We start from the raw sequence: 15,775 nt of genomic DNA, 5'->3' as shown, positions 1-15,775 counted from the left end.
CACGGTGCGAAATAATTTATTTGAAGTAGAGGAAAGTATTACCCAATTACAAATTAGGTATTGCAAGCTTTCTCTATTATTTTAATTCTGAACCTTATAACGTGGTTCAAGAAGTCGCTATTTGCTTACAATAGTCTGATAAAACATAACCTCAGATTGTTGCCGAGGCCACGCCGTAGGTATGTAAATACCTTGTAAATAAGGAAAATTTTCTGTCTATCACGTCTCATTTAGATAGAAGAGTTGTTAAACACGAAAACAGGTTTTAATAATAGGTATACGACGAGTAAAATATCTATTTACTGATTAAGCTGATGTATGTAGTTTAAGAATCAGGAAGTAAAATTCATTTTGAGTTCCTGAATAACACGGTCATAATTCGGCCATAATTGTACCTAGATTAAGCAAACAGGAAGTCAGTTTCCCTTCAAAAAAGGAACACAAGATTCTTGATCAGATCAACGACTTACTGATAAAATTCTTTATATATGTAGCTGCTGTAAACATCATAGATATAAAGTGTATGATATACACGTGCAGTAGACGTTGTTAGTTGATAAAAATTGTGTCGAGACGCGACAGTGAACGCTCCTAGCTTTGTAGAATGACACCGCCGTGCGTGCGAATAGTACTGTTCGTAATTATTATTCATTTATTGATACCTGTTAACAGTGCTACTTTTTCTACAAACGATTTTTTAGATATTTTCAAAAATCCGGTGTCTAATTTCATAGATGCGGTTTCGCCAAAGAAGAGAGTAGGAAATCTTGAAAGTAGTAGTAGTGAAACTAGTGAAGACAAGACAGAGGGAAGTATGATCGATGTGCCGATAAACACTGAACGTTGTAAAGACGGCAAGGTAAAGGATGTGAACGGTGTTTGCAGAGAGCCTTGGTGATTAGATTTCGTTGCACGATAATATACGCAGTTTACGTGGCGCAGTGGTTTAATCATATTGCGTTAAAATGGACGCTAAAACTGTGTTTGTGTTTTTGACAGTGTTATTAGTGAATCTGGTTTACGGCACAAGTTTTGATTTTCGCGAGAAACTTCGCAACGTGTCTTTGACGACGTCTACTACGATGAAATCGGACATAGTAACGGGACAAGTTATACGTGTTCCGCTCTTAGATTGTCCCCAAGGATGGAGGCGTGATCAATTAGGACGATGTAGATCAATATTTTAGAGGTACAGTACCTACTTATACGATAAATTTATTAAATTATATTTTAGAAACGTCTCGGGACTCGAATAAAAGTGTTATGCCATAGGTATTTATTGTTGCCATTCCTACAATTCTCCCTAGGCGAAACCGGTATAAAACCATAAAACCAAGGATTTAAACTTTAAAAAAGTTTAATGAATGTATAAGCAATGGAATAAACGTTCCTATTTCAAGTTTGATTGGCAAAACGAAAAAACAAACCTACTAGGTACCTATAATCTTAACATTAAACGGGTTTCTAATAAAAAACAACAACAAGAGACCAGGGGCTCTATTTGAAACTTTGAAAATAAAATGTGATTATTGTATTTTGTCGATTTCACTAATATAATAACCAAAATTAAATATTCTCACGAGTTATACATAAGCAAAAAGTTCCAGATAACATAACAGTACAATTTTATGTTAATTTAGTATTTGGCGCAATTTACGTATCAAGTAAACATTAAGAATCTTTATTAAGTAATTACAAATACATACATATTAAGATTAAAAGTTGAATGTCATAAAAAATAAATCACACTTAAAACTAATTATTACTGCAAAAAGTGCAAAAATACTTGGCAAATTGTAAATGGCATTTGCAAGTACGAGTATGTCTCTCTGTTTCTCTAGTCTATATATTTTCGAAATCTTTATTGTTGTCTTTGTAAGCCATTACATGATAACTTATACTAAATAATGGTCCAATTTCACAGCTAACTTTGACATTGGCACTTGCCACAAAAGTCAACTGCAGTTTACGTCACTTTTCTAGAGTCTGACAAGCTTCTAATATTTGTTCCAAACCCGTTAAGGATGAGTCACGTTAGAACGGGCCGTGTCCGGGCCTTAATTTCTATGACATGACAGGCGATCACGTGATGCTTTCCATAGAAAACGATGCGCCGGAAGCTCCGGCCCCGGACACGGCCCGGTCTAATGCGAGTCATCCTTTAGTGTGTCAATTCATGCTAAACATCTAAAGTTAAAACTAAGTACTTTACAAATTATTGAATTATAATATTCTTTTTTTTTATTTTCAGACCCTGTTCCAAGATTTAAGATCCAGACAGGCGACAATAGAAGTATAAATAAGCAAAGAATATTGAAGTTGTCTAAATCAATATCAACATGAGCATATCATGCGAGTACATAACTGATAAGTACAAGGGGTCAAGTCGTTATCTATTTAAGCGTGTGCTCTTAGTAGATATTACAGTTCAGTTTATAATTTACAAGAAGTTAGAACGGGTTGCGTTGTATAATGAAGCTTCCTACAGTCTTTGTATGTTGTTTCATATCAACAATACTCTATTCAGTGGAAGGTGGACTGGTTAAAGATTTTTTTGGAAAGGTTAAAGATACAGCAGAAGTAATCCATAAAGATGTACATAATATCTGGAGACCTGGAAGTGGTAACGCCGATAAGAACAACACAGAGCAAACGGTGACTACTCCCGCTACTCCTAGTGCAGCCGAGGATGGTCATGACGAAAAAGAGGACAACAAGGAAGGAGAACACAACATAAATGAAAAGACAAAAGAAACGAAGGTATCTGAAATAACTACATCTTCTTCAACCACCTCAACAACAGAACACGAAACAAAGGAGGATAAACACGAAGAAACAACAACGGCAGCATCTGAGACCACAACTAAAAAAGACGAAAGAGCGAATTTCTCAGGAGCATGCCAGGCTAATTACAGACGTACCGCTGACGGCCGATGCATGCTTGTTGGTGCTTGACATATTGAAATGATAAATGCATTAAGGATGATTCACGTTACGCCATGCTGTGCCCATCCCCACTGCTAGCCGGCTTTCAGTCCAAAGATTTGCCTGTACTACGCCAGAGCTTTTCGGATATACTTTGTGTTATTTCTCCTAATCGTTTAGAATTACATAATCTGCAAAATATTCAGGGTAATTATTAAGCACAAATAACACATGGGGTAGGTACATGGCGTAGATTTATGTTTTTACACAAAGGAACTTAACGAATAACTTCCCAACGTGAATCATTCGTGTATTAGCAGTCTACTCAAAATCACTGTTAAAAATATTTTATGTATGTACTCAGTATATGAATACATCTACATGTAAAATAAATAAAATAAAGCTGATATGTACCTATGACATTTTTGTTTTAGAGCGACGTAAACTACTTATTTGGTCGGAACTACGGTAACTAATATTTACCTACCTACCTACCTATAAATAATAATTACCTACCATCAATTTAGTAGTTACTAAAAAAATCTTACACATTCCAAATGACTTGCGGTACAACTGACACAACTGCGTGGAATATTTTTTTTATATAAGTACTTAATAATTTTTTTGTTTAATAATGTCTGTTAGAATCTGTGAGGTTTTTTTCTAGGGTCTGATCGGCAACCTAATCCCAAGACAATGTTTTTAAGAAAGTAACTGCTAAGTATCTGACTTTCCAACCCAGAGGGGAACCAGGCCTTATTGGGAATAGTCCCATTTCCTCGCGATGCTTTCCCTCGCCGAAAAGCGCTTGGTAAATATGTAATCACTTTTCGTAAACTATAATGCCGTATTTTATTTAAGGAATAGGATTTCCTTATACAAATCTACTGGAGGAAGCACCAAATCGGGAGTCGTGGAAATTAAGGGGAGAGGCCTTTGCCCAGCAGTGGGACACTCATAGGCTAGAAAAAAAATACAGACATATGTAGATACTGTGAGAACTGTCATCTCAATAAATGTTTTCTTATTTTTCATATTTTGTGTTTTAAGGTTAACGATTGAATGGAATGACATGACAGTTTCACCGTACTTATGATTTGTGAATAAGACGAGTACTATATTTAGTTTTTTTAGCATTAGAAAAAGACTAGGCGATCTTTACGTGTCTTTTAATTCAATAACGCTTTTTAAAACTCAGTAACTTTATTGAATATTACTAATGAAAGCAAAAGAATGTAAATAATCGTATATGATTTCAAAAGTGTTCTTCAATAAAAATACACGTCAAGATTGTTTACCTTTTTTCTAATGCTAAAAAAACGAACTATATAGGATAGGTAGGCACCGACTAATGACTACCGTACTATTATCTCATGACTGGTAAAGTAACATTACACGAAATGAAAATGCCAATGTATGTTTTATAACAGTTTAAATAGTTATGTCTGACAATACGTATCTCATTACAATCGTATCCTTAAACTTACAACGAAAGGTAAATATTCTAATTTAATGATTTGTTTACCAAATTAACTTTCTGGTGTCACAGCAGTGACTTGAAAATGGTAAGGAGATGGAGTTTTAGCTATTGAGTGATTAGTATTTGCTTCTACGCTACTCAAAGGTTGCCCGCCTTTAAGTTCATGACCACCTGAAGGTGTTGTGTTCCCGTCAGGTATCCCGCGTTCGCTAGTTGCATGCCCATCAGGAGGTGGTCCATTTTCATCGGGTTGTTCGCTAGGTGGTGCATGTCCACCAGGAGGTGGTCCATTTTCATCAGGTTGTTTGTATCTACCAGGGGGTCCTTGTTTGTTAGGTGGTCCGTGTCCACGTGGAGGTCCTTGCCTATCAGGGGGTCCACGTCCATGTGACGGTCCTTGTCCCCGCAAGCCTGGTGGCCCATATCCTTGTGGTGATCCTTGTCTGTCAGGTGGCCCATATGCGCTAGGTGGACCACGTCCTCTGTGATCGTATGGTCCTCGATTGCTTGGTGGATCCGGTGATCTTTTGCGATTTGATGGTGGACCATGTGGTGATTCTCCATCATTTGGAAAACTTCGTTCGGGTCCTGAAGATACATCGCCTCGAGGAATTTGCTTATTTACATCAGTAAAGCGGTCATCTTGAAGGCTTTGAAGCTCAGTTACTGTTAGTTGGTCTGTAAATAAATGAATATCAAATTCATTACAGGTACTCTTATTGCAATAATTAGTAAGTTATAAATATAATAAATTAATTGATAATCGTGTATACGATCATAAAAACTAAATATAAATATATATCTATGTCTTTTCGAATTAAACGAAATGGTTTGATGTATTATGGTTTATACAATCTTAAACAAGTCAAGAGAAATGGAAAGGGGCTCACTTTGTATAAAAGCTTTATAATATTAAAATGACACCTTATAATTTATCTTAAATATATTCATAGAGATACAACTTGTATCAAATTTAAAATTTAAAAAAGTAACAAAATAGGACGAGCAACTTAGTTAAATTAATTAAGTTGAAGTAAATTTTCATCAATCTTTTTAGAAATGCTCAAATATTGATGAATCAAATATTACAAATCCATTAAACATGTTATGTCTGATGTTTAAACTAACGTAATGGGTTCTGGCATTGTATATGTATAAATGGAAATACAATAAAAAAAACTAATGTTAAATGCGACAAATTTATTCCATTCTTAAGTATGAGTATACAATAATAATAGCTAAAATAATACGAATATTATCTAAAAAATATAACCGAACTAACTTTCTGGTGTCACAGGTACTACTTGGAAAGAATTTAAATTATGAGTCGATGGAGTGATAGTTACAGAATCGCTTGTATTTGCATCGATATTACTAAGAGACTGCCCTCCTTTGCGTATAGGCTTCCCTGTCCTTGATACTTCGGTCATTTTGACATCTGTTTTGTCATTTTGAGTCTGATCATTCGATGCAGTATTATACAACCCTTCCTTAAAAATAAGTTTAAGGTTTTGAAGAATCTGTTCATTTTCAGTAATCTGGGCGGATGAAATACTTGGTGTAATACCAGGTTGCACCCCGTTATTACCGTGTGGCCCATATTCACCGGGTTGCCCGTTTGCACTAGGTGGTCCTTGGCCATTCTGTGGAGGCCCACGATTTTGGGGTGCAGGGTCATTAATGTCATGCGGTGGAATATGACCAGGTTGTTGATAGGCTTCGTAGCCATGGTCAGAGTTATAATTGTTATAAGACTGCGGAGGTGGAGGTTTCCGGTCATCAGATGGTGGACCATGGTTGGGCGGTGGTGGAGGTCCATAGTATGGTGGAGGCGGAGGCCCATCGTGCGATCGAGGCGGTGGTCCATGGTGCGGTGGGGGTGGTACATGGTGCGGTGGAGGCGGTGGACCATGGTGAGGTGGAGGCGGAGGCCCATGGTGAGGTGGAGGCCCATGGTGCTGTGGAGGCGGTGGACCATGGTGCGATGGAGGTGCGTGACCACCTGAAGGTGATGTGTTCCCGTCAGGTGGCCCGCGTTCGCTAGGTGGTACATGCCCACCAGGAGGTGGTCCATTTTCATCAGGTTGTTTGTATCTATCAGGTGGTCCTTGTTCGTTAGGTGGGCCGTGTCCATGTGCAGGTCCTTGCCCATCAGGGGGTCCACGTCCACGAGGCGGCCCTTCTCTATCAGGGGGTCCCCGTAAGCCAGGTGGCCCATATCCTTGTGGTGATCCTTGTCTTTCAGGTGGCCCATATACGCTAGGTGGACCATGTCCTCTGTAATCGTACGGTCCTCGATTGCTTGGTGGATCCGGTGATCTTTTGCGATTTAATGGTGGACCATGTGGTGATTCTCCATCGTTTGGAAAACTTCTTTCGGGTCCTGAATGTACATCGCCTCGAGGAGATCGCTGATTTACATCAGTAAACCGGTAGTCTTGAAGGCGTAGAAGCTCAGTTACTGTTACTTGTTCTGTAAATAAATAGAATATAATAAAATTTATTGATAATAATTAAGAATACAGTACATGCACGAGAGGTATCCCGAAAGCCCCAAACTAGGCTGAGCCTGTATCACGGGGCTCACCAAAAAGGGTATGTAACAGTTGGATAAATTAAATCTAGATAACTTAAAAATTATGTGTGAGAGTACCTGATAAGGTGTGAGAATATCAAATTACTCTTTTTGCAATAATTAGTAAGTTAAAAGCATAATACATGAATTTAAATCGTATATACGATCATAAAAACAAAATATAAATCTCTATGTCTTTTCGAATTAAACGAAATGGGTTGATGTTTTATGATTTATACAATCTTAAACAAGTCAAGAGAAATGGGAAGGGGCTCACTGTGTATAAAACTTTATAGTATTAAAATTACCCCTTATAATTTATCTTAAATATATTCGTACAGATACATCTTTCCTCAAATTTAAATAAACAAAAATAACAAAATAGGACGATCAACTTAATTAAATTAATATTTTTTTTAGAAATGATAAAATATTGATCAATCAAATATTACAAATCCATTAAACATCATCTTTTAAACATAACTGTTTAAAAGAATCATTTATTCATATACAATAATATATTAATACTGTATTACATATATATACAGTCTGGTACTTTTTCTTCTTCTTCAACTTTTAGTTTGTTTTTTTTTAGCATTAGAAAGAACTTGAAAGAAGGTAAGCGATTTTGACATGTCTTTTAATTGAAAAACGCTTTTTAAAAATCAAAAACTATTACTTATGAAAGCAGAGGAATATAAATGATCGTATTAGATTCATAATTGTTACATATTTGCCGTAACTTATTTTTAAAATGTGTTTTTCAATTAAAAGACACATCAAGATTGTTTACCTTATTTCTAATGCTAAAAAAAAACGAACTATAGCGTTTTCCCGGCCTAGCGCCAGGGTCCGCTTTTCTGCTCAGTCTTCTCCACTTTGCCCGGTCTTCGGCATCCTCAGGTGTGAGATTGTTCTCTCCCATGTCTGCTGTCACGAGCCAGCCAGCGCTTCTTAGGCCTACCGCGGCCGCGTAATCTAGGGCCTTGGACACTTGGACAGTGAGATTGAGGCATCTATTTCCGACGTAGTCTACCGGTCTGCGGCGCATATGGCCATACCATCGGAGGCGACTTTCCTGCAGCTTATCTGCTACGTCACGGATTCCGAGGCTGCCACGGATGTGTTCGTTATACAGTTATACAGTGGTACTACTAAACGAAACTAATAACTAATAATTAGCTTAAATCTATCTAAAATAGGCCCTTGAGGCATTGTACCAAGGATGCTGGCGGCATTTCCTCGCTGTATCGCAATGCTGATACGTTGTGCGAGGTAGCCGCCAGCTCTTCGGTCACCAGTCACGTCAACCAGACGCTTCGCGATTTCTGCGAACAACTTGTGCGCGCTGAAACCCCATGGACCTAAAGTCTTATGTTTGATGTTTTCACTAACGTAATGAGTTTTGGCATTGTAAATGTAGCTACTAGTATAAATGGAAATACAATAAAAAAAACTAATGTTAAATGCGACAAATTTATTTCATCCTTACTAAGTATGAGTATACAAGAATATCAATAATAATAGCTAAAATAATACGAATACTATCTAAAAAATACAACCGAACTAACATTCTGGTGTCACAGGTACTACTTGGAAATAATTTAAATTTTGAGGCGATGGAGTGATAGTTGCTGAATCGCTTGTATTTGCATCGATATTACTAAGAGGCTGCCCTCCTTTGCGTATAGGCTTCTCTGTCCTTAATACTTCGGTCATTTTGACATCTGATGAGTCATTTTGAGTCTGATCATTCGGTGCAGTATTATAAAACCCTTCCTTGAAAATAAGTTTAAGGTTTTGAAGAATCTGTTCATATTCAGTATTCTGGGCGGATGAAATACTTGGTGTAATACCAGGTTGCACCCCGTTATTACCGTGTGGCCCATATTCACTGGGTTGCCCGTTTGCACTAGGTGGTCCTTGGCCATTCTGTGGAGGCCCACGATTTTGGGGTGCAGGGTCATAAGTGTCAGGTGGACTATGACCATGAGGTTGTCGATAGGCTTCGTTGCCATATTCAGAGTTATTATTGTTATAAGACCGAGGAGGTGGAGACCGGTCATCAGATGGAGGTCCATGGTGTGATGGAGGCGGAGGCCAATCGTGCCATCGAGGCGGTGGTCCATGGTGCGGTGGGGGTGGTGGTCCATGGTGCGGTGGGGGCGGTGGACCATGGTGAGGTGGAGGCCAATGGTGCGGTGGTGGTGGACCATGGTGCGGTGGAGGCGGTGGACGATGGTGAGGTCCGCCTCCACCTCTATGGTGAGGTGGACCGAACTCATCAGGATATCGGGGTTGCCTTTCATCGGGTGAAGGCGGCGGTGGAGGAGGAGGTCCATGGTGTGGCGGAGGTGGAGGACCATGATGAGGTGGAGGAGGTCTATGGTGAGGTGGACCGAACTCATCAGGATGTCGGGGTTGGCTTTCATCGTGTGGAGGCGGCGGTGGAGGAGGAGGTCCATGGTGTGGCGGAGGTGGAGGACCATGATGAGGTGGAGGCGGAGGTCTATGGTGAGGTGGACCGAACTCATCAGGATGTCGGGGTTGCCTTTCATCGTGTGGCGGCGGCGGTGGAGGAGGTCTGTTGTAGGGATAGTAATATTCTTCCCAATGACGTGGTGGCCCACCACCCCCAGGTGGTGGAGGGGGCTTGTAGTAATCATTATTATTTTGCCGTGTATAATAAATGTATGATACATTTGGTTGATCTTGCTTAAAATATTGTAATTGTTGATTTTGATTTTGTTTTTCTGGATAGTTTATGTAGTCATTAGACGATCCAGCGGTCTCAGTTGTGGAGCCCCAAACCTGCCTTTTTGCTCTGACTGCGGCGCGGTTTTCTAAAGAAAAAATATATTCGTTATCATTCGAGAAATACCTACAAGAACTGTTTTTATATACCTATATAAATATAGTAGGTACATAAGTAGGTACATATGTTGCTTAGTTAGGCAAGTAAACCGAATCAAACAAAAGTACAACTAGTGTAACATGGAAAAAACACTTTTTTGCTGTTGGCTTTTTTATACTGTACAGTCATCGAGTACTGAGAACACCGAGACTTAAGGAAAACATAGTCAAAATCAATGTTTTAGGAGGATAAATAATTAACGGTACCTACTAAGTAAAATCAGCTAAAAGTAACTAGGTACCTAATAATACTTAGACTAAACAAAGAAAAAAAGTTTGGCACGTATTTAACCGGTCAACTAATTAATCGAATTTTGGTAGTTTAAAATAATATAAATGGGTACTAAAATTAATAGTTTGGCAACTAAATCGGGACCTTAAAATATATCAATATGAGTTGTATTTTAATGTCGTTACAGCTTTTGTTTATTTTTAGGCAGGTACCAAATATTTATTTGGCAATTGAATTATTATATTGGAGACTATTTATGAAGCACATTTTAAAAAGAAAACGGCTATCTATTAATTTAAAAATGAAGTTCTTTAAAATATTTTGTTTTGTCATTACATGGTCAACCTAACACGCTCCTCCTCCTTCGCTCGTCGTCGCACCTATCTTTTGACTCTGGCAGAACGTGGTAACTATTGAAATTTGTAATTAAAAATTTAAAGACCTAATGGTATAATGGTCATTAGGTGTTTCATGATTAGGAATTTCAACTATAAGTATAGTAGGGTATTACACGTAAATAAATTTGTGTTGTTTTGTGGATTAGGAAATTTGTCAATTTAAAGTACTTACTAGGTATGCATATGTTTAAATTTAAATTATTTAAAAATGGAGTATTTAAAGCTTATGTTTATAGGTATCTTAGGTATTCTGTTTATGTACAAAATATATAAACATTAAACAACCAAATTTTATGATCGCTTTACAATATTAGTTGCCAACTTATTATTTTAGACGCCAACCTATCAATTCAAGTTCCCTATAATTTTTTTGGGTGGCTTGATTTTGCTGCCAGTTTTTTAATAATATGATGCTTAAATTTGAGGCTAATATAAATTTATTGGTGCTAAAATATTAATGCACAGCCTAATTATGTTATTATATGCCCAGTGAAAGTTCCTGTTTAATATTTTAGTTGCCAGGTTAATAATAAGCCAAAAAGTTTTATGTTAAGAAATTACGATACAAGTTTTTATCACTGACGGTACTTTTCTTTCAATAGGCTACTAATACTTATCGAGACAGTTCTAACAAGTCCAAATACAATGATATTTCGTTGTTTTATCATTATCATAGAGTTCCTATGGCCACCTCTTGTGTCCATCATCAGTTCAGCTCGATGGTACCATAATATTGCATTGTCACCCAACTTAAATATAATACTGGGTGTAAGGTAAAAAAAAAACTTCTGGCACTATTTTGTTCCTTGCAACTTTATTGGGAACACCATTTTGTGTTCCCCGCCCCCCTAGGATTGGGCCGTGCGCTAAGTGAGAATTCTCATTCTATGTTAAAATTTTGGTTTGGCACCGACTTCAAAAACTTTTTAATAATTACTTTTTGTCAGAAATTTGTTTTACGACGAGATAGGGCCTACGGGATAGGGGTGGGGTATATAAAAATATTTCGTCCTTTTCAGTGGGTTAGATATGTATGAATCCATTCTATCAACATTTCAGTTTTCTAGTTCTAAGGATTTAGCTTAGCTGCAGATGGACAGACATATATACAGACCCTTCTAAGAACCTCCCATACAAGTAAAAGTATAAGTACTTATAACTATAATAAGTAGGCCCATGGGCCGTAAGAGGATACATAAGAACGGACATTGTGAAACTAAAGGTATTCCTTGTTGACTGAGGAACAGGGGCGTATTTTGAAATTTGGCGCCCCGAGCCTATACGTTTCGCCGCCCCAGAAGTTAAGTAAGAAAAACAAAATGCAAATCCCCAGGGGCCGTATATGCCGCCCCCAGGCGTTGGCGCCCCGGGCCATGGCCCGGATGGCCTTATGGTAAATACGCCCCTGCCAAGGAACCATAAAAAATAACCACAAACCAACTAGAATATCGCTTACATTGTTAAGATTTGACTCGTCAACTTCGAACGAAATATACATCAAACACCTTTTAGTATGAGTTCAGGTTATGCGACTTTCCTATGGAAATTATAAAATAAATGGAATTTGAAGCCTAATTTTCTTACTAGATCCTTATAGGCACGTTGAAACTTTATATTGCTTAAAATCTAGGTATATAATGAAAGCCGTAGTAAGATGTACCCCATGTTAGCTTTCGTAATGTTTACAGGGAATACATCCGTTTTCCCGAACGTTTTTGACCCATTTCCGATAGGTTTAAGTTAAATTATTATTTATACACATACGTAATACATATGTAACAGGCAACGCAACACAGTCATTGCATGTAAGATAGGTAACTTATTAGTAATATTAGGTATTGTAGTAATGGCCTCTTAGCCTCGAAGGACACGTATGTTAGATCACTAAAGACTAGGCTAGTCTGTACCGACAGCCCTCTATAGGTGCAATTAGGTGCAAGCATTAAGGCAGAACACAAACTTAATAATACTTTCTCATATTTTTCCCAATAACTTAAATCTTTGTTATTGCAGTTTAAGTTTTGGGATGTTTTATTTTTATTAATTTAGGAGACTTACTATAAATTAGCTACTTTTAGTTTATAAGTTTTTATACAACATTATTAAACCTTGTACTAAACCAATAAATAAAACAAACTAAATCAAAATCTTTCTTTAACATATAGGTAATATAAGTTTACACTATACACTAGGCTTTACAATTAGTTATTTTATTAAATAAATATTAGAGTAGGGAACTGTTTATTAAAAAATAACGTATAATTATTCATTGATAATAAACTAGTGGCTCTGTGAGCTGTAGACCTCGCGAGCAGAGCTTGAAATAACATGGTGCTAAGAGCTTTAAATACACCGTGTTTTTTTTGATTTCCGTTAATTTCAAGGGTGCATTCCTGAGCTTAAATCAAGTAACTTTCTCAAAGACACCGATGTTCTAATTAAGTCCATTTCGGAGATAATCCATAATTTATTTTTTTACTATAAGGCCTCTACAAGCGTGTACACTTGCCTTAGGGCCGGCTTACATATTGATTAGTGTTTAGAATGAGTTCATACATTTGCTACTAAACTTAAGTACAATCTCGGTCGATTGATGTACGAAATGACATTGATATGTCACAGATTTCAATTGTTTGGTTGAGTTAAATGTAATGCCCGTGTTACAACAACGCTATATGCTACATTTAATTACTTTTTAAACAAAAAAAAAACAAAAAAGAAAACAAAAAGAATTTTTTTTTTTGAAAATTAACTATGCCATTTAGTTCTTATAAACGTACTTAACTATACCCCGAAGTTAACGGAATTCAATAAAAACACGGTGTATAGTAAATTAAAGAAAAACAATACGAAATTTATGTGTAAAAAAATACAAAAAGTTATAATATCCCAGCATACAATTACTGGGGATCGAACCCAGACCCTCTGTGCAAACAGAAAAAGCGAACGTTTACAAACTGAGCCAAATAGTTCTTAGATGGGTTGACGAAATTTAGCTACTCCTTCTCAAATTAAAATTAGTTAAAATTAAATATCTAAATACCGCCTAAACCAGCGATAATTTTTTTCTGCATTTTTTGCTATTAACTCTGTAAACATGTTTCAAAAAGAAAATAGTCTTATGATATCGATACGACTATTTGTTTAGGCGCCAGGTATCACGACTCCGCCATTTTTTAAAATTTCCAAAAACCGGATTGACAAAAAAATTTTATTTAGTCATAAAATTCGGTCACAAAATTTCACGAGAATCGGTTAAGAATTGCGACCTGTAGAGGAGAACATCCGGACATACGAAAGCAAAATGCCCGAGTCAAAACGTAGACCTTCGCTTCGCTTCGGTCAATAATAATAATTTATTGCACACTACAAAATAAAAAAAAACTACCAACTAAGAATAAATTGCAGTCTATTATTTTATATTTATGATAATTAAGACTATAGTGGTCGTCCGCATTCTAAATTTAAATCTTTGAAGCTTTAGGTATAGCAACTTGGCATTATTTAGCCTCGAAAAATGCTAGGTTGATAAATTTCTCCAAGCGGCTTTCTACTAAGTAAACAAGTGCTTTCTGTTGTACTTGTAGAGTCATATCATGTGTTTAGGTATTTCACTTTTTTTTCATCTAACATGTTATAATATAACAATTTTTTCGTCACTGATAAAAACTGCATGACTTTAATTAGATCCTGTTTCATGGTAGTTCATTTACATAAATAAAACAAGGTAAACCAAACAAAACACAAACATGAATTACGTACACAAGTCACATGTTAAGACTAAAGGTCAACGAAATAAATTGTTAATAATACCTTGAAAATGTCCATAATGGGATGCGCTGAATGCAAGCGCGGCCAATACTGCAAACACCACACACTGGGACAACATTGCGACACAATAAAATAATTGACTGATTTTACGTTAATGATTTGCGCTGCGAATCCTCCGTCAGCCGTTCAACTACTATGTATTTTATAGATCCAACAAATATGAAATAGACATAACCGGTTTTTGCTATTAGAAGCCGGACCCAGAAAAAAAGCGTTGAGGTTCGACTGTGGTCAGTAGTGTTTCTTAGGCGGTCTTCACATATACACATCAGACATCGCTATAATTATAGCGCTGTCTCGCTTACACACGATAGCGACGTGGATGCGCATCCAATGTGAAGACCGCCTTACGGCGCGATTCGGGAAATGAAATAGTAAAGATATGTGACGTTCCACGGCAAAAGGTACCTTATGGCGGTTGGCGCTTACGCTATTATTAACGCCGCTTCAATATTATTGCGGCCGCCATAAGGTACCTTTTGCCGTGGAACGTCACATATCTTTACTATTTCATATCTAGTGAATCTCTAATTCATTTCCCGAATCGCGCCGTTAATGCTAAGTGCTCGTCTCTATTGTAGGTAGGTACGTTGAATGTTTTTATTATTACTATTTAATTTGAACAGTTTGGACGATTCTGGATGCGTTTGATAGTCACATATGATATTCGGGACTTGGGCGGTTTACTGATAACCATGTGACATTGAGTTATTTGAGTTTCGTACCTAATGTTAAGTGTGATAACATAATTTACCTACTTATCCGAGGCCCGGCGGGTTGGTCAACGACACCTCGTAACTCATGAGGCCCTGGTACTTGCTCCGCGCTAAATTCAATTTTTAGACAGTTTTATTCTCGATTTTGGCCAGCGTAGCCTATGGAGACACAACCAACGCTAAGCGGTTTTCGTAGTCTATGGATGTTGCTATATTAAGGGTGTCACATGCGCGTTTCTGACTTATGAAGCAATTGTTTCTACTATACAACCTAAAATAAATAATTTTATTAAGGTATCGTTTTGTTTCGTCCTCTTGAAATTATGTAATAGTACATTACGATACAAGTGCGAAAAGTAGATTTTTTTTAAATCGATACGATTGCGAATTACCTTTTCACGCGTGTATTGTACAACGTTATACAGTACACAATACACGGCCCTTTAAATTTTCAACATAGGCACGTATTGTGCTAATTACTAATTACTGTATTAATTGTTGATGTATTGTTATTATTTTTGCTTGTATGTCAAATTCAATGTTGACGTGTAAAAGTGCCCTTGTGGCCTATTTGCTGAATAAATGTTGAAGTTGAAGTTGAAGTTACCGCCCTACTCTCTCGTTGCGAATTTCCTACTTTTCACACTTGTATCGTAATGTAATGTACTATTATAACTGTGTTTGCTTGTTTCCTTGTTTGCGTTT

The 15,775-nt window shown here is 37.1% G+C and overlaps 2 protein-coding genes and 2 long non-coding RNA genes across 4 annotated transcripts in view; 2 read left to right on the top strand and 2 right to left on the bottom strand.

Annotated features, from left to right (window-relative positions):
* LOC134806523 (uncharacterized) overlaps positions 1–15,775 on the bottom strand; it is a 496,946-nt gene that overhangs the window by 208,980 nt on the left and 272,191 nt on the right. The gene's annotated exons all lie outside the window — the stretch shown is intronic.
* On the top strand, positions 2,276–2,973 carry LOC134806480 (growth-blocking peptide, long form-like). The gene has a single exon (XM_063779749.1). The coding sequence runs from the start codon at positions 2,473–2,475 to the stop codon at positions 2,953–2,955; it is 483 nt and encodes a 160-aa protein (XP_063635819.1). The 5' UTR covers positions 2,276–2,472; the 3' UTR covers positions 2,956–2,973.
* LOC134806479 (uncharacterized) lies at positions 6,114–9,488 on the top strand. Its single transcript, XR_010146537.1, has 3 exons — positions 6,114–6,266; positions 6,306–6,335; positions 9,359–9,488. It is a non-coding gene; the product is annotated as an uncharacterized LOC134806479 (long non-coding RNA).
* On the bottom strand, positions 8,513–14,396 carry LOC134806478 (uncharacterized). The gene is made up of 2 exons (XM_063779748.1): positions 14,337–14,396; positions 8,513–9,823 (listed from the first exon to the last, which is right to left on the bottom strand). The coding sequence occupies exon 2, from the start codon at positions 9,680–9,682 to the stop codon at positions 8,696–8,698; it is 987 nt and encodes a 328-aa protein (XP_063635818.1). The 5' UTR covers positions 9,683–9,823; positions 14,337–14,396; the 3' UTR covers positions 8,513–8,695.

Source organism: Cydia splendana, chromosome 3 (genome assembly GCF_910591565.1).
Source record: "Cydia splendana chromosome 3, ilCydSple1.2, whole genome shotgun sequence".
Taxonomy (NCBI): Eukaryota; Metazoa; Arthropoda; class Insecta; order Lepidoptera; family Tortricidae; genus Cydia; species Cydia splendana.
This window is presented reverse-complemented; position numbering and strand designations above follow the sequence as displayed.

Bases quoted from the DNA above. Each gene is read 5' to 3' on its own strand.
- LOC134806480 (XM_063779749.1), top strand. From the start codon at position 2,473: ATGAAGCTTCCTACAGTCTTTGTATGTTGTTTCATATCAACAATACTC.
- LOC134806478 (XM_063779748.1), bottom strand. From the start codon at position 9,682: ATGTATCATACATTTATTATACACGGCAAAATAATAATGATTACTACA.